General features: G+C 40.5%; 1 protein-coding gene across 1 annotated transcript; it reads right to left on the bottom strand.

Moving 5' to 3' along the window:
* Positions 1-54: 54 nt before the first annotated feature.
* Positions 55-10,726, bottom strand: PSTK (phosphoseryl-tRNA kinase). Its single transcript, XM_010976035.3, has 6 exons — positions 10,155-10,726; positions 7,679-7,970; positions 7,236-7,434; positions 4,380-4,455; positions 3,746-3,839; positions 55-1,061 (listed from the first exon to the last, which is right to left on the bottom strand). The coding sequence occupies exons 1-6, from the start codon at positions 10,362-10,364 to the stop codon at positions 862-864; spliced, it is 1,071 nt and encodes a 356-aa protein (XP_010974337.1). The 5' UTR covers positions 10,365-10,726; the 3' UTR covers positions 55-861.
* Positions 10,727-18,715: the final 7,989 nt, after the last annotated feature.

Raw genomic sequence — 18,715 nt, 5'->3', positions numbered from 1 at the left:
CTTCCTCCCCTCCCCCCCGTAACCATAAGTTTGTTTTCTATGTCTGTGAGTCTGTTTCTATTTTGTAAATAAGTTCGTCTTTTTTTTTTTTTTTTAAAGATTTCACATATAAGTGATTTCTTTCTCTTTCTGGCCCACTTCACTTAGAATGACATTGTCCAGGTTCATCCATGTTGCTGCAAATGGCATTACTTTATTATTTTTTATGGCTGAGTAGTATCCCATTGTATAAATATACCACAGCTTCTTTATCCAGTCATGTGTCGATGGACATTTAGGTTGTTTCCATGTCTTGGCTATTGTACATAGTGCTGCTATGAACGTTGGGGTGCATGTGTCTTTTTGAATTAAGGTTCCCTCTGGATATATACCCAGGAATGGGATTGCTGGATCATATGGTAAGTCTATACTGAGTTTTTTAGTAATTTTCCAGTTTGTAAGATACTAATTTTTTTAAAAAGGTCTTATGGCTACATTGGTTTGGATTTGTGGAATGCCTCACTCATGAGATCTGTTGCATAGTTAAAAACAAAAACAGTTCCATTATCAGCATCTTGTCTCCTTCCTAGCTGCTTCTCTTTATTTAGGATGTGACCCCTGCCCCGCACCCACCCTCCAGGTGTTCTGGCACATAAATGAGGAAGGCTGCTTCTGATGCTTAATTATGCATGTCACATCTGACAAGTGACTGACTGAAGTAATTTCTGTTATGACAAATGGATCTTTTGGAATAATTTTTTTTTTAAATAGGTCTTGGCAATTCACTTCATTGGCCTAGCAAACATCCAGTGCTACAGCATTGTTCTCATTAGTTTGCAAAATCTTAACCAAAATATGTATTTGATTGGAAATTCAGAAGTTTTAATGCTGCTTTGAAAAATATTTCTGTACAATGTTATCTTTTTCATAATGAAAAAAAGAAATAACATCTGATAAGTCAATGGTTTCACGAAAGCACAGGTACTTTTTGTTTCCTTGTCTTAGGTCTTCCAAAAACTCCGCTTTCAGCTTGTTAAGTTCTTCTGCTAGAAGCTTCAACTTGTAAGGAAGCAGTTGTTCATCTAAAATAAAGATATTCCCAAATTATTTGTGTAAATTAAATCAAGCTGGACTGTCTGATAACACCAGGAAATTAATCTGATTACTTCAGACAAATCATAATCAATCACAATTGAGTTGGTGTAATAAGTGAGCAGAAAAGACAAACTGGAAAGGGATTTTTTTGTTGACATAAAATAGTTGACTTAACAATCTTATTGAATTAACAGGCTGTCAGGCAAAAAAGCAGTGCTAGAAAATGATAGTTTGGATTTGAAGCTGAAGTTAGAACAGTTGTCCAGCATTACTTTCTACAATGATGGAAATGTTCTATATCTGCCCCATTTAATCCAGCAGTCACTAGCCATGTGGGTTGTGTGACTGAGAACCAAGTTTTTTTGTTGAACACTTAGAGAATTCACATTATATACAATTTATCTGTTTCAAAAACAATTCAGTGGTTTCAGTATATTCACAGATATTCTCAATGATTACCACAATTTTAGAACATTTTTATCATCTCAAAAACCTGTACCCTTTAGCTATCACCTGCTCCATTCCCCCTCTCCCTGCCCCAGTCCCTACGCAACCACTGATCTATTTTGTGTCTCCTAGATTCCCCTGTTCTGGACATTTCACATGACTGGACTCATGACATATGGCCTTTCATGCCTGGCTTCTTTCACTTTGCATGTGTTTTCAAGGTTCATCCACACAGTACTTTGTTTCTATGGCTGAATAATCCATTGTATGGATAGACCACATTTTGTTTTTATCCATTTGTCAGCTGATAGACATTTGGGTTGCTTCTACTTTTTGGCTACTAGGAATAATTGCTATAAGCATTTTTGTACAAATTTTTATATGAATATGTATTTTTATTTCTAGGTCTCAAAGTAACTATAGTTAATCATCTGAGGAACTGCTAAGGCTGTTTTGCAAGGCAACTGCGCTGTTTTACATCCCCGTCAGCAGTGCATGTGGGTTCTGATTTCTGCACATCCTCACTAACACTTGGACTTTCTGGGTTCTAGCTGGCCTAGTGGGTGCGCAAGGGTATTTCACTGTAGTTTACATTTGCGTTCCCTGGATGACTAATGATGCCAACCATGTTTTCATGTGGTGATTGGCCATTTGTATATCTCCCCTGGAGATACTCCAGATTCTTTGCCCACTTTTAAAATTGGGTTATTTGTCTTTATTATTGATGGTGAGAGTCCTTTATATATTTTGGATACAGGTCCCTTATGAGATACATGGCTTGCGAGTATCTTCCATTCTGCAGGTTGTTGTTGCACTTCCTTGATGGAAGGAGAACAGAATTTTTAATTTAAGTGCAGTTCTAGAATCTAGTATCACCTCCACTCAAAAAATTTTTTTTAATGGGTAGGAAGAGTCAAGAGCGATTTGAGCAGAGCTCTCTTCCCTTTTCCTTTCATGTTTCCTACACCTATTTTTAAAATTCTGATTATGAAACCATTTTTGTTCCAATCCTATTCTTCAGGCTATAGATTGTAACTCATAAGGGAATCGCAAGTTGCAACCAGTGTTTTTCTAAGATGGGATCACAGAGAACACAGTAGAGTTCATTAAACACGTGGGAGTTTTGCACAACTTGTTTCTGTGCACGATTACGTTCAAGTACTGGGCTACACGTTAGGTTACAGAACAAAATCTATTTACAGATCATGGTAAAGGTTGAAAAGCACAATATGGTTAGGGCATTGTTTCTTTTCCTGATGTTCGAAGTTTTTGAAAAGGTAGCAATAATAAATATTGGTGATGCTGGGGAGCACAACAGAAAGCACAGACTAGAATCAGACTTAAGTCTGAGCCCCAAGTATTTAGCAGCTGTTCAGCCTGGGGCAAGTTACTTGATTCCCTCCATTTTCCCATCTGTAAAATTACACTTACCTTGTAGGATTCTAAAGAATATAAACAATATTTACAAGGCATTGAGCATATAAAAGGAGTTCAAGAAATGTTAAGCTGTTATTTTTTGAATCAAATTTTAAATATAGCAAGGAGTTCAATGTTTAAAACTTAAATTGTTTTATAAAACTCTAATTACCACATCCAAGTTCAGACGGGCAGTGCGCTGTGCTTGTTCAGACGCCCTGCTGCATTTACATCTGGCCTCTGACTGCCTCTCACACTCCTTACTTTACCCCCCCAGACTCACTGGCTTCTTTTCTGTTCTAGAACATACCAGACAACTTTACCTGTGGGCTTTTGCACTTGATGTGTCCATGGCCTGGAGTGACCCTCCAGACAGCAGCATGGCTTGCTGTTTCATTTCATTTAACATCTCTGCTTAAATGGCATTTCCTCTGAGAAGTCTTCCTGATTGCCCTTTAACAAATAAGCCCTCCCATCACTCTACACTGCCCTCCCCTGCTTCATTCTTCTTCAGGGCAACAGCATATGTCCACATGTTTATTTATTTGTCTGTTTCCTCACTATGACGTTCTACTCCCTCCCCGCTCCCCAGTATCTAGAATAAAGACTAGTACAGAGTAGCCACTCAATAAAAACCTACTGAATAGATGAATACCTGGTTCCAGAGGTAGAAGTTCTAGTGCTATATAACCAAGTTGCAATATTTTAACTGAAAACCTAATGTAAATTTTATGAGTGAAAGCAAATAAACAACCCGCGTCCCAGGAACAAGAGTAGCAGTGAACAGAATCTTAACTACCCACCATACCTTTTGCTTCCTTCATTGTCTGAGAGACAGCTCTTCGGAGTGTCTGATCGACTTGATGAAGAATATTAGTTGAACAAATAATTCTGTCTGTTTCCTAGGTAATAGACATGGTTATTGGAACAGTTACCTATTTTATAAAAGAAATGGCTAAAGTGTAGGTGATGCATATGTGAAGAGACTAAAAGAAAAGTGAAAGTGGCTTTTCTGTTTCAGTTATTCTTCTCTGGGAGATGGTCCAAATAAAATACATCCTGTTGTAACTTGGGTTCCACGTAGGCAGTATGCTGGCAAATGTCTAAGAATGGGCTCTCAGAGAAAAACAAAATTCGATACCTATCTATAGTGCTTGCCAATTTCTACAGTGTAAATATTCCCATCCTTGCCCACTACAAGCTGCCAACATAATGTCAACAGGCTCTCCAACACTTCCTAAAATTTAGCAATCGGCTTTAACCAGCCAGTGCAAGCTGCCACCGAGCACCACTGCATCCAGGGTAGAGGCTGAATGCTGGTGAGACGTCGAGGCAGTGACAAAGCATCTCTCATATGTTACTCATATTTTACACTCAGCTCAAAAAGATCTTCTACAGAAAGTTCCTTCTCATTTATACTACATCTAAACTGGATGACTTACCTTTTGTTCCACATTGTCCTCCACATATTTTATTGGATTTTCCAAAGCAGTAAGCAATAAATCAGTCAACTTCAGGCTACAAGAGAAGGTAGGATAAAATAAATCCTAATATTACACATTTGTTTTTAAAGAATTTGTGTTTATGAATATAATTCTAGAGGAATAAAAGTGTTATATCCAGAATCCTAAACAGAAGGGGAAAAACAAAGTGACTTGGAAGCCACCTTCTACTTGCAAAATTCAAGTGTAAAAGCTCAAAACAAATAATAAGCCCCTCAAAAATCCCCTCATGGAAGAAATATTCATTTCCTCAGACTCATATCAGTAAGCTTTGAAAAGACATCCTCTCTCTTCCCTCAGTAAGTGCTGAACTTCAGCCTCCTAGAACTTTATGTTCCCTAAAGGACGCTCAGTCTTTATCTTCTGGCTTCTGCTCATTTACTGGATGTGAATTTACAACATTCCCCACTGGACAAGGGGTCATCGAGGGTTGAGGTGGAATTCATTCATTCATTTAACAAATATTTACTGCATATCTTCATATGTGTAAAATATTGCACAACTATGTACGTGCAACTGTGTGCTAAGCTGGGGGTGTAGCAAGATCCCTATCCTCTCTAAGCCTGATCATGTAATGGAAAGAGACAGAGAATTAATCAAATAAGCAAAGAAGAATAATTTCAGACAGCGACAAGTAGATTGGTGAGTGAAGACAGTAAACAAAATGATGACATAAGAGAGTGACAGGGCAGTCTAGTTAACATTCTTCACTTGAGTCAGGACAGTCAGGAAGCCAGCCAGGCTTAAATATGTGGGAAGGTAGAGCGGGCAGCAAACACAAGGGCCCTGAGACAAGAAACAGCTTCTTGTGTTCAGGGAACAGAGGAGGCCAGTCTGGTTGAAAAGGAGCAAGGAGAGAGTGGTGGGATGTGAGGCTGGGGGGGTTCATCAGGGTAGACTGTGTAAGCTGTGTTAAGGAGTTAGAATTTCACACAGAATACAGGCGGTAGCCCTGAAAAAAATTAAAGCCAGTGAACTCACTGAGTTGACTCTCAACCTTAAGATGATTTTTCTCACACAGAAAAGAGCCCAGGTTCTAGAGTGAGGCAGGCTGCCCTGGGTCCAAATCTTGGCTCTGCCACTTACTACCTGGATTTGTTACTTGACTTACCTGGGCCTCCGGTATCCTATCATAAAAGGGGGGTAATTCTATCTCCCCTCAGAGGATTGTTGCGAGGACTGAATGAGGTTATAAAGTGTTCAGAACATGCCCAGGACATATTATCTGCTCAGCAGCTGCTGCCAGTAGTAGCCGCAGCGGTTGCAGCGGTAGCGGCAGCAGCCATGGTGCCGGTGGTGTTAGCAGCATTACTTCACGGAAGCTGGGAAGGGTATATTTGTCACATCATCTTTCAACTTCCAACACGGGGCCACCAGACTTCAGACTACCCCTTCACTGTTATGCTGTGACTGTTTGGATATGGGAGGACAGGTGACCAAGTCCTTAAGACCCAAGACAAAACTGCAGATTATGCTCAGGGTCGGCACTGGCAAAGCTCACACCCGAGGCTCCCTGCAAGCGCTGGCCCTCACTGGTCTGAAGGCTTTGATGAGAACCTTATGTGGCTCCCGTGGAGGATCTCAATGCCTCAACCAGCCATTCACTTCCACAGCCAAACATGTTAAGTATTCCAGAAAGAGCAGCAATCAGTTGGCTGCGTACCTGCCTGCTCAAAGTTTCAAGATATTATGAGAAGTTACAATTAGAAACCTCAGCAGTAGCTTCCTTCCTATACCCTATAAACAATAGTTATTTCAATTTGTTTCTTTTTTTTCTTTAGTATGTTAAAGTACCTCTTATAAGATGCATGGAACCTGTATCCTGGGAACTAAACATTTTGAGGAATGAACTTAAAAAATTAGCCTTTTAAAAACTGCTGATCCCTTCTGAACAACAGTTAGGCAGGAACCAAGGAACTGTGGGGCAATTGCTCTAGAATGGCACTGTCCTCTACGGCATCCACTAGCCACATGCGGCTATGTAAGTAATTTAAATAAGATTTAAAACTCAGGTCGGTGGTAAGTTGCGCTGGCTATATTTCAAGTGCTCGAGGATCAGTCACATGTGGCTAACAGCTACCATACCGGGTGGTGCAAACAGAACACATCCATCATCAGTGAGATTTCTATTAGAAATGTGCTGAGGTGGGGGGAGGGTATAGCTCAGTGGTAGAATGTGTGTCTAGCACGCACAAGGTCCTGGGTTCAATCCCCAGTATCACCATCAAATAAATAAGCCTAATTACTCCCTCTCCTCACAAAAAAGACCAAAAAACAAAAAATAAATGTGCTGAACTAGAACTTTCCAGAACTCCAGAACTCTCAAGACCTATTTCATGAATGAAATGCATTAGACCCCATAGCCACAAGCCCATGGCTACAAGCAGGGTAACCAGAGCGAAGTTTAAGGCAAAGTTAGGACTTGGTCCCAACTCTATAGCTTTCCCTTCTACAAGAAAGTTACTGGGCAACCTATTTGGACAACGCTCCTTTAGCAAGAGTACCAGAGATGTGTCCTACTCTGAACTCCCTGCTCCAACCTCTGGGAAACAGAAGAATTTTAACAACAGTACACATTTGCAAACAAACCTAGGTTCACATCTCATCTGTCACTTACAGTCCCACTGACTCTGGGCAAACTAAACTTCCTCGCTCAGTTTCCTCTTCTATACAAGGGGAAATAGTAATCTCTCTCCAGGGCTGGTGTGAAGGTCAACCAAGTGGACACAGGTAAAGCATTCGGCACAGCACCTGGCGCAGCCAGGAACCCGGTGAAAGACACCTTGAGTAGGATACCTGGCCTCTGAAGAACAGGCTGGACTCTGAAGTGTGAGGCTGTTGTGTTCCCAAGCGTTTTTCTCAGGGTTGGGCCTTTCTATCTTACTTCCCATCAGGTGGATGGTCTCGGCAGGCAGTGGCTGGGGTCTCTGGCCATTCCTCTGTAAACAGGTCTCCAGAGAACAGTCTAAAAAGACCTGGCAAAAACCTAATGAATCTGAAAACAATTCAAAACCAAAAATGAGTAGCGAACTATTTTTCCCAAAATGTGAAATAAACATATTAGACAAATTATCCCGCCTGGAGCAGGAAAGACCATTCGTAATACTGAACATGTAGCTCTGAACATTAAGTAAATCCACATAAACCTCCTACTCCAATTAAATTCTCACTAAAGACAGTAGTGATTTTGGTATGTGAACAAATGTCTCCATGTATAAGAAAAAAAATGTTTTGATTACATTTCCGAGCCAGCTGATAGACTTCATATCTCATACTTTGATAATAAAAGTTGTCATCTAAAATCAGAAACAAAGGTCTGGAAACAGCAGTCTTCGTTAAGAGGTAGTGTGACGGGGCCTCAGGTGCTGCAGAAGATATGAGATCTTGATCCTTCAAGGAGGTTATAAAATCTTCCCACATGGCTTCAGTCCTGTTGGGTGGGGCAGACATCTGACACCCGTTAATGACGGCCAGCAAGAAGTTCTCCAGGTACTTTAACAGTTCCTGTCGAAGCAATTTCCACTGGGATGGCTGCAAAAGATCACAGAACTGCACTTTATATTTGGCTTTGGCCAGTAGGGTGGTCATGGCTAACTGCCACCCTGCCCAATATGATAGTTTCAGAACCATTTGGAGTTCTCTAGACACAACTTGTTTCCTCCTCCTCCATGTCTTTGTATACACCATTCCCTCTGCCTGGAAAGCTGCTCAGTGATGTCAGTCCTCTGTGAACTCTTCTCAGACTCAACCATGCAGAAAGCAGCTCAGATCCTCCCTTGTCTATCATGACATCCTGTTCTGTGAATATTGGGCCTCCACTCTACCAGGGTTTACATTGTTTAGGCATCTCTATGTTCTCACTAGATCAACAGTCTCTTGTATACCCAGTCTGCAGCAGGGGGTCTGGCACCTAATAGTTACTCCAGGAACGTTTATGAAATGACTGAGTAAGTGAATAGATGAAAGAATGAAAAGCTGTTACCATCCAGGAGAAAGGAGAAACCAAAGTCAATATCCTGCCAAAACAAAATAGTCTGGCTAAGATACAGCAATGCTCATTTGCCCTTGAAATGAGAAAAGTTGTGGACAGAAAGAGTATAAGTGGACAGAAAGAGGATCAGCGGACAGGGCCCTGGGTCAACAACAGGATTGGAACGGGATAGGGAAAGATAGAGGAAGCAGGTGGAGGGGAAGAGAATAAATAGCTTGAAATTACAAGTAATCTCGCATTGCTCAAGGGCTGTGGAGAACACTAATACAGTTATGAGGTCAAGGTTGGAGAGAAAACACAAGGACAGGCGATCAGGACCCCTGTCCTTCCTGTCCATGCCTCAATACATAACTGAGATTACAGCACATACAACAAATACAATAACAAAACCCCCTCAAAAGGAAACACAGATAACTTCCTAAAAGGTGAGATATCCTACTAAGAGTGATCGGATGGATCCCATGGCCTTGGTCTGTAGGGGGAGAGTGGAAAAAATATAGTAAGAAAAGTGAGGGGAAAAGCCAGCAAGTACAACAATCCCTATCAACCACTTCCAGCTTTCTCCAGGGTGGTGAAAATACTATCACCCAAGTAAAGCCGGTGCCACCAGGACCCTCACCATTTACTAAGAATGGGGAAATACATAACTTTGCTGGCAAAGTTCAAAATTTTTCCACACACCAAATGTACTGTATTTTTGCATATGTACTTATAGAATGGAATCACATATTTGTATTTTATTTATGTGAATTCATCTATATTTGGCACTAAATGACAAAAATAACTAAAACTTTCAGAATACATCAATCAAAGAGTATTTTCTCTAGAGTGAGCATGAGATGGGCAACGTGAATCTATTCTTCCCCCAGAAGTCTGTTTTCACTAGCTTCTCCAAGGGGATGCATCTCACTCCACTGAGGGTGATCTGGGGGCTTAAAGAGAAGTATGTACTTGGAACGCCAAGTGGATCCCTCAGTCAAAGCCTATTTACCTTATCTGGTGGTCTACTGAGAAACAGCCATCTTTTCCTTTGCTGGCAGAGGCAGGTTTACCCTGAGATGAATGAACATAAGCTTCAGAGGCCAAGCCCTTCATTTGTACAGGATCTATTGTCATGGGAGGGACCCTAGTAAGTACTCTGCTACTTACAGTTTTGTATCCTTTTTTTGGGGGGGGGGGCGGTGGGGGTAGGTAAGTAGGTTTATTTACTTATTTTTTTCAAAATGGAGATACTGGGAATTGAACCCAGGACCTCGTACTTGGTAAACATACGCTCTACCATTGAGCTGTATCTCCCCGCGCCCTATATTCTTTTTCTTAAAAAGGGTCCCCTAAACCGCATGACTTAAAGCTCCACAAAACCTAGATTCGTCTGGCTGGATGTTTAACTGACTGTTTAGGAATTTTTGAAGATTCTGCCCCTCTTTTCAGAACAATCTTCCCAAAGGACTTTTAAGAGGATATTTGACTGGAGGCGGGGGGAGGGGGGGTTCCACTTTGCACGCTGACTTCAGAACGGAACCCTATACTGGTGGTTGTTTGTACTTGTTTTATATTTCTAATCGACTCATTCTGCGTTAAACCAGCTCCACTCTCCTCGAACAGCTGTCTCTCCTCGATCAGGGACCCACGTCCCACACTGGGTGTTATTCAGCGCTTCTACAGCGGAGCTGGCACGTTTCCCTTTGCGCCTACAATCTAGGCCCCGCCCCCTCCGCACTGACCAATGGGTTCGCCTCCTCGAAGAACGCGTCCGGCATGACGTCATCATAGGCGACGAGGCCCACGGCCCAGCCCAGCTCCTGCCGTAACCGGTGGCTGAGGGCACGCGCCAAGGTGGATTTTCCTGCTGCGGGCAGTCCACAGAGGACGCAGAGGCCCAGCTTCCGCGGCCCCTCGCTGCGAACTCCTCTGGCGTCCTCGCCGGCCTTCATGCCGCTGAGGGAGACACGCGACGGCTGGGAACGGTGTCTCCGGAACTGTCCGCCTGTGGCGCACGCGCAGAATCTCCCACCGCTCTGTTGCGCCGCCTGGTGCCGCAATGGAGGAATGGGGGAGAGTCTTCCAATCCAAAAACCTGGCGTGGTCGCGGTTTCTGAGGTCGTCCCCTTGGTCACCAGAACCGCTGATGCTGAGCTTCCTATGAGACGAGTCCTCTAGGCTGGGGAGTCCACGGCGATGCGTTTCCTAAAACCTGGACGTTTCCTAGAGGGTCAGAGACTTGGACTTAATCTTCAGTTAGAATCAGCTTTCCTGCCGACACTTCACACCATTAGGATCTGCGTCTCGGTTTTGTTTGGGTTGGGTTGGTTTTTTTTGTTTTTTTGTTTTGTTTTGTTTTTTGTTTTTGTTTGTTTGTTTGTTTGTTTTTATAATGATGAAGTCCCCTGCCCAGGAAAATCGCAAGAGAGACTTTGAGCCTCTTCCTCCAGCGGTCTTTGGAAGGTCAGTTACGGGTAATCAGAGGAGGCGAAGCTGACAGTCCAACAACTGCGCTCGTCTGCCCCACTCAGATGTGATGGGTGGAACGGCAAACGCCCCGTTAGGGCGCAGTAACATACTTTGCCGGCAGCAAGCCTGAGGGAGTAAGGGCAGGAAAGGAACGACCCTAGACTTCAATTCCAGCGCATTCATGCAGCGCACACTAGGTGTTTTAGTGTTAAAAAGAAATACTAAGTTGTGGAGAAGTATAAAACGAATTCCTTTTGTGGGGATGTGGTTACGCAGCAGGTACACAGTACATTATCTGTTTTCTTTCTCTTGGATTGAAAGTGAGCATTGAGTTAAACATACTTTTCATTTCATGTCATTTTATTATCATAGGCCCAGTGCGAGATACCTCTCCTTAATTTATTATTCTTTTTCATCACTCATGTACACTCACACTGATTTCCTCCCCCTTTCCTAGGCAACCTTTTTTTTTTCTTGTTTAAACATGATTATTTTGTTTGTTTACTTGTAGGCTATTTTTTTAAGAGCAGTTTCAAGTTCACAGCAAAACTGAGTAGAAAGTACAGAGTGTTTACATATACCTCTGCCCCTCAACCCCACAGTCTCTTCCACTGGCAACATCCAGTGTGGTACATTTGTTACAACCAATGAACTACTCATCATTATCTCCCAAAGGCCATAGTTTATACTGGGTTTACTCTTGGTGTTAACATTCCATGAGTTTTGGCAAATGTATGATGACATGTATCTACCATTATAGTGTCATACAGAATAGTTTCACTGCCCTAAAAAAAAAAATCTGTTCTCTCCCTACCTGGAGACTGCTGATGTTTTTGCTGCCTCCATTGTTTTGCCTTTTCCAGAATGTCATATCGTTGAAATCACACAGCCTTTTCAGACTTGCTTCTTTCATTTATGTCTTTTTATAGCTTGATAGCTTGTTTCTTTTTAGCACTGAAGGATATTCCATTGCCTTGATGAATCACAGTTTATTTATCCATTCACCTATTGAAAGGTGACTTGATTGCTTTGAAGTTTTGGCAATTGTGAATAGTTACTATAAACATGAATGCAGATTTTTGCATGGACATAAGTTCTTGACTTATTTGGGTAAATACCAAGGAGCGTGATTACTGGATATTATGGTAAGAGTATGTTTAGTTTTGTAAGACGCTGCCAGACTGCCTTCCAAAGTCGCTGTACCATTTTGCATTGCCACCAGCAGGGAATGAGAATATCTGTTGTTTCATATTCTTGTCAGCACTTGGTGGTGTCAGCTTTAGGTTTTAAATATTCTGATAGGTGGGTAGTGGTATCTCATGTTACTGTGGTTTTCACTTCCCTAATAATACATGATGTTGAGCATCTTTTCCTATGTTTACTTGTCATCTGTACACAGTCAGCCTGCTGTATCTGTGGGTTCCACACTTGCAGATTCAACCAACTGCAGATTTAAAATATTTGGAAAAAAATTCCAGAAAAGTTTCAAAAGCAAAACTTGAATTTGCTCCTGCTGGCAATTATTTGTATAGCATTCACATTGTATTTACAACTATTTACATAGCATTTAACCGTATGAAGTATTATAAGTAATCTAGAGATGATTTAAAGTATACAGGAGTTGTTCATAAGTTATATGCAAATATAGTATGTCATTTTAGATAAAGGACTTGTGCATCTGCAGATTTTGGTATGCACAGGGGTCCTGGAATCAATTACCCCACAGATAGTGAGGGCTGACTCTTCTTTGGTGATGTTTTTGTTCAGATCTTTGGCCCACTTTTAAACTGGGTTCATTTTCTTACAGTTGAGTTGTAAGAGTGTTTGTATTTTTGGATAATAGTTCTTTATATATCTTTTGTAAATATTTTCTCCCAGTCTGTGGCTTTTCTTCTTGTTCTCTTGGAATTACCTTTGGCAGAGTGGAAATTTTTCCTTTTAATGAAGTCCAGCTTACCAGTTACTTCTTTCATGGATCATGTCTTTAAAGTTCTATCTTAAATGTCATCACCAAGCCTGAAGTTATCTAGATTTTTTAAATGTTATCGTCTGTAAGTTTTATAGTTTTACATTTAGCATTTGTCTGTGATTAAATTTGAATTAATTTTTGTGAAAGATAAAAATCCTGTATCTATCTATATATATTTTAAACATATGGTATCCAGTTTGTTCCACCTCCATTTGTTGAAGACTTTTTCCCTCCATTGCATTGCCTTTGCTTCTTTATCAAAGATCAGTTGACTATATTTGTGTGGGTCTATTTCTCGGCCATTTTGTCCATTGATCTACTCGTCTGTTCTTTTCCCTACCACACTGCCTTGATTGCTGTAGCATTACAGTTAAGTTGGGTAGTGTCAGTCTTCTGACTGCTCTTTCTCTTCAATATTGTGTTAGCTATTTTGGGTCTTTTGCCTCTCCATATAAACCTAAAAATAATATTGTTGATATTTACAAAAGCACTTTCTGGGCTTTTGATTGAGATTGTGTTGAACCTGTAGTTCAAGTTGGGAAGAAGTGACATCTTGACAATATTAAGGCTGTCTATCCATTAACATAGAATATCTCTTTTCATTTATTTATTCTTTGATTTCATTCATCAGTTTTGTAGTTTTCCTCAAATAGATCTTGACAATTTTTGTTAGGTTTATACCAAGTATTTCATTTTTAGGGTGTAATGTAAAGCATATTGTGTTTTAAATTTAAAATTTCACTTGTTCATTGCTAATGTTAGGAAAGCAGTTGACTTTGTATGTTAACCTTGCATCCTGCAACCTTGCCATAATCACTTATTAGTTCCAGTTAGTTTTGGCTGATTCTTTTGTATTTTCTACATAGGCAGTCATGTCATCAAAAACCAAACCAGTTTAATTTCTTCCTCCTTAATCTGTGTACCTTTCATATCCTTTGTCTTACTGCATTAGCTAGAGCTTCCAATAAGATGCTGCAAAGGAGTGGTGAGAGGAGATATCCTTGCTTTGTTCCTGATCTTTGTGGGAAGTCTTCTAGGTTCTCACTGTTAAGTATGATGGTAGCTGTAGGTTTTTGGTAGATGTTCTTTATCAAGTTGAAGTTCCCCCCTATTCCTAGTTTGCTAAGAGGTTTTTTTTTTTTTTTATCATGAATGGGTATTGGATTTTATCAAATGCTTTTTCTGTAACTACAGTACAATTATGTGATTTTTCTTCTTTAACCTGTTGGTATGATGAATTACATTACTCAATTTTCAAATATTGAACCAGCTTTACATGCCTGGAATAAATCCCTCTTGGTCATGGTGTCTAACTCTTTTTATACATTGTTGGATTCATTTTGCTAATATTTTGTTAAAAGGAACCTGGATTTTTGCATAAGTTTTCATGAGAAATATTGGTCTTTTTTTGTTCTTTTCTCATAATATCTGTCTGATTTTGGTATTAGGGTAATGCTGGTCTCATAGAATGAGTTGGGGAATATTCCCTCTGTTTCTATCTTCTCAGAGACTGAAAATAATTGCTATAATTTCCTCTTTGAATGTTTGGTAGAACTCACCAGTTATCTGGGACCAGTTATCTTTTTAAACAACATATTTTGGAAAAAAATGATTTTAAAAAATTTCATATTGTTTTGTATTTCAGAATTTCAAAATGAACTATTGTAACTTCAAGTTTAGGTGTCCACTATCTAAAAAGATACGCTTTTTTAAGAACAGGTTCAAAAATAAGCATGTGATGTTGGCATCCAGCCATAATTAGGGTATAACCTTGAATTTGTAAAGCTTTCTTCACAGACCTCAGTCTCACCTGAGGCCCAGAAAAGGACAATAATATGAGATATTTACTAAATATGTGGTTCTCTTAAATTAGCAGGGTGTCAACATGGCACCATTGCATTTAGTCCCAGAGATAAAAGAGTATTTGACAGAGTCCAGGTGGTGGATTTGGGTCTAATAATGGGGCCCAGACCACTTGGGTATGGGAACTATGTCCTGCTCCACACACTCCCTTCTTCCCTCAGCCCCAGGACTATCCACTTCACCATAGGGAAGGAAGCTACGCCTGGCTGTAGTTCAGTGGCGGAAGTATTACAAACCTTCCAGAGTTTAAAACTGTGCTGCAAAATTATTCTCTTCTTGAGAATGATCTTAGAATGCAGTAACTTCTTTCTTACCAAAGAAAGCAAGTGACAACTCACATATACCTGACTCTGAGTTGCTGCCTTCTCTCCAGAATTTATGCAGTCAAGTGAACCAATCTCAAGAGACATTCATGATCATTTTCCCTCACATATAAACACATAACCTGAAGGCACTCAGGTCACTCCTGTTTAGGACTTAGTGTTAAACTCGATTTAAGTCACTATTACATTAGATTGGTTCAGTCACGTGGGCAGTGTCACCAAGTACAGTCTCAGCTGTCATCATTCTGACCCTTCTGGTCCTCAGAAGAGGAGGCTGGGCAGTAATCATGCTAGAGCAGTCACTCTGCTTTGAACTTGGGGTGAGACCGCTTGACTAACCTCAGCTTACTGGTCCTATCCTATCAGCTCTGCCACTCAGGGGCACAGGCAATTGTGTGGGACGCTGGCCTCGCCTAGGTCTCCTGCCTACCACATGGGCTGCAGAAGGGACCCAGCACCCAGTTCCAATTTAGCCTTGGCTAAATCTTCCCATGTTGGAGGCTGTTCATTCTGTTCTCATGAGAGCTTTCAGTTTACTTTGATCCAGCTGCTTGTTCCAGACCTGCTCTCCTTACGGGGAACTGGATTCACCTGGAAGCGAGTTGAGTAGAAAGAGCAATGTGCGACAACTCTGGCTTTAAGTTTCCTGATCTGTATAATGAATGAAGTCCTCAAAAGGGGACTTAGAAAATCTGAGATTCAACCGTCTGATGTCCCCAGTATCTTCAGAAGTAGCCTTTCTCCTCTGGTAACTTTAACTCAGCACTTAAGGTCTTTAATCACTAACAGAAATGGCCAACAGTCTAGCTGCCAAAGCCCAGAATTTCTTAATCACAACAATGGCCATAAAACCTCATTCCTCACCACTTTACCCATCTTCTCTTCACTAATTCCACAGCCAAGCCTTCTGGAACCCCTTTCTAGTCACAAACAGATTTTCAATTTTATGAGACTGACACGCTGCCTGCTGCGCTAAGAGAGCAGATAGATTTTCACTTTTAAAAGGAACCTGAACTGCTTTACCTTAACCCAGACACAGTTTTGCCAGCATGACATTGCTCACAGCCTCTCCAAAATCTCACTTCTACTTGCTGAGAGGATTAAGCAAGTAGCCTAGCAGACATTTATATTTATAAACGCTGGTCTCCTTGGCTGCCACCCACTCACAGGCCTGTGAAAATGAACTTCCTTAATCTACTCTCCAGTGAGGTCTTGTTCTTACCCATTTCAGTAACTCCTCCTCTAAAATTCAGGCCAGTGTAAAATTATAAATTTATCGGCTCCTTTTCTATACTCACCATCAATGTCATTTCCAGTTGAATCAAGTCACCAGCACCAGTTTTTTCTTCTAATCTTCTTTAAAAAAACCTAACAAAGATAGCCTAAAACATGAGCCAGATAATCAAATGTTACCAAGTCTTGAACAAATTTTACACTGTCTAGTGTTTTTCTGATTCCCAAAGATGATTTTGCTCCTGGTTGTGAGGCAGGAAGCAAAGTAAATGCCCTGATGCGCTGAAAGTGAGCGCTCAGACCCAGAACGGTCACCCACCTTGCTCACCCTAAGAACGGCCGAAGTGTCCAAGGAAAGATCAAAGCTACAAGAAGTCCTGCTAAGACAGAGAGGATCTGAATGCTACCAACCTCTGGCCAATAGCGACAATGATGAAACAGATGTCAATTGCTTGGTTTCCTTTATTTGTTTTCTTTTTATTGTTGGATCATGCTTATTTATTTACACATACACACATACATACATACATACTGGGGATTGAACCCAGGACCTTGGGCATACTCAGCATGCACCTACTACTGAGCTGTTACCCTCCCACCAATTGCTTGGTTTCTTAAGCTTCCAGAACAATTTTCTCAGAAGAAAGCAATTCCTAGAGATTTCCAATGAATTTCTGTTTCCTTACTTCCATCATTGTGTTATATGTTTAAAATCATTATAAAGATGTTTAAAACAATCAAATCCTTCAACAGTCTAATAAATGAGCCTTGTATTTAACACTGTGAAGTTATCCATTTAATGTTCACTTGATATTTGTGTACCAAATATTGTGTTAAATGCTGGGGATTCACACATAAATAAAGACATCTGTTTAAAAACTCATAATTTACTTGAGAGAAAGTGAGAAAATGTACACAGCACAGAGATTAATATAACTATAAATTAAAAAAATTTACATTGCCTGTTCACATTATGTTGTATATAAAAGCACAACTATCAAAGGTAAAACTGGTAGAAAAGATTCTACAGCTTCCCCTTAACCTGCAGTCTAACAGTACAGCATATTCCTGGAGGGACTTTAATAAACATACCTCAAAATTCCACAATTTTACACAAAGATGGGTAATTTTTATTAAGAAAAAACCCCACAATATTCAAAATGAGTTGTGAAATATTCTGTAAAATTTTTGCTCAGTTCTTCAGAATGTACAAGTGTCACAAAAACATAGCAAAAAGTAACAAAACACATCCTATAGTTGATTTAGCTTGGTTGCTACCCTGTTTCATTGTTAACTTACCAAGAATTGGTTCACCTAGACTTTAAAACTCTAGGTAAACAATCTAAGTCCCCAAGAATGCAGGAGAAAACAATCCCACAAAATGGGTCCATTATGAAAGTTCTTTTAAACCAGGCATTCTGCAGCTGGAGTGGATTTTTCTATAGATACCATGTTATTCATGCTGGTTACCTTTTCAGTCCATTCTTTTTACTGGATTCATTCACATTAGTGTACATTACTGTAGATCCAAGCAGAATAAGGCTGTTAATTTTTTTTTAACTTGGAAGATAAAACCTATATAAACAAAAGCTCTTTGCAATTCCGAATAGTTTAAGGATGTAAAGAGGTTCTGAAACCAAAGTGTTTTGAAGGATCAAAGGCATGCAGTTAGCAATAAGACATGGTCACGTGCCTCCTACCTCCCTTACCCCTAATACCTATATTTGTATTTTTAAAGAAATCTTATTCCCTAATTATCCTCTTTACTAAGACTCTAGGGTAGTGACGGTGGCCAGAGACAGGGAAGAAACGCACGTAGCAGTAGGGTAGGGCTTTTTTTTTTAAAAGCTGCACACACCCTCCCCTAATAAAACTCAACTACTCTCACCACTTAGAATTAACCACTGTTACTAATGGAAGAACGGCCATCCAATTCTTCTCGTGTCTTGTTGCTACCTGTGTGTGCCTTATAACAGATTCTTACACAGGCAAGGATACTGATTAACATTAGGAAAGCAAAGGCTCATGGGGCAGAATCCAAGAGAGACCAGGTGCAAGCTTCCAGTTGTCCTCTCCTAGTGGAGTTGCGTGGACAACATTTAATTTTCCCAGCAAGGATGCGTGACAACACGTACAGAGAACTGCCAACCAAGGAAGCTCATTTGAGTCTTGGTGTCCAGGGTTTTTATTGGGGGTCAGTCATGTAGGCATGGAGCACCCATGTGCTGACATGAGTTACTTAATCTTTAGCCTCTTAAGAGACCAAAATAACAGAGTGTGGCCCTCATCATATATCACATTGTTACTGCAACCCAAGGTCCCTTGTTATAAAGAAAATTTTATCAAGCAGGATATTCCAGCAGCTTAGAGGATATGACTAGGAGCTGGTCAGGAGCCAGGTCTTTGGAACGTGAGCAAGTTTTGAACCTCCTACACTTACCAAGTT

This window comes from Camelus dromedarius, chromosome 8, assembly GCF_036321535.1.
Source record: "Camelus dromedarius isolate mCamDro1 chromosome 8, mCamDro1.pat, whole genome shotgun sequence".
Lineage (NCBI taxonomy): Eukaryota > Metazoa > Chordata > Mammalia > Artiodactyla > Camelidae > Camelus > Camelus dromedarius.
This window is presented reverse-complemented; position numbering and strand designations above follow the sequence as displayed.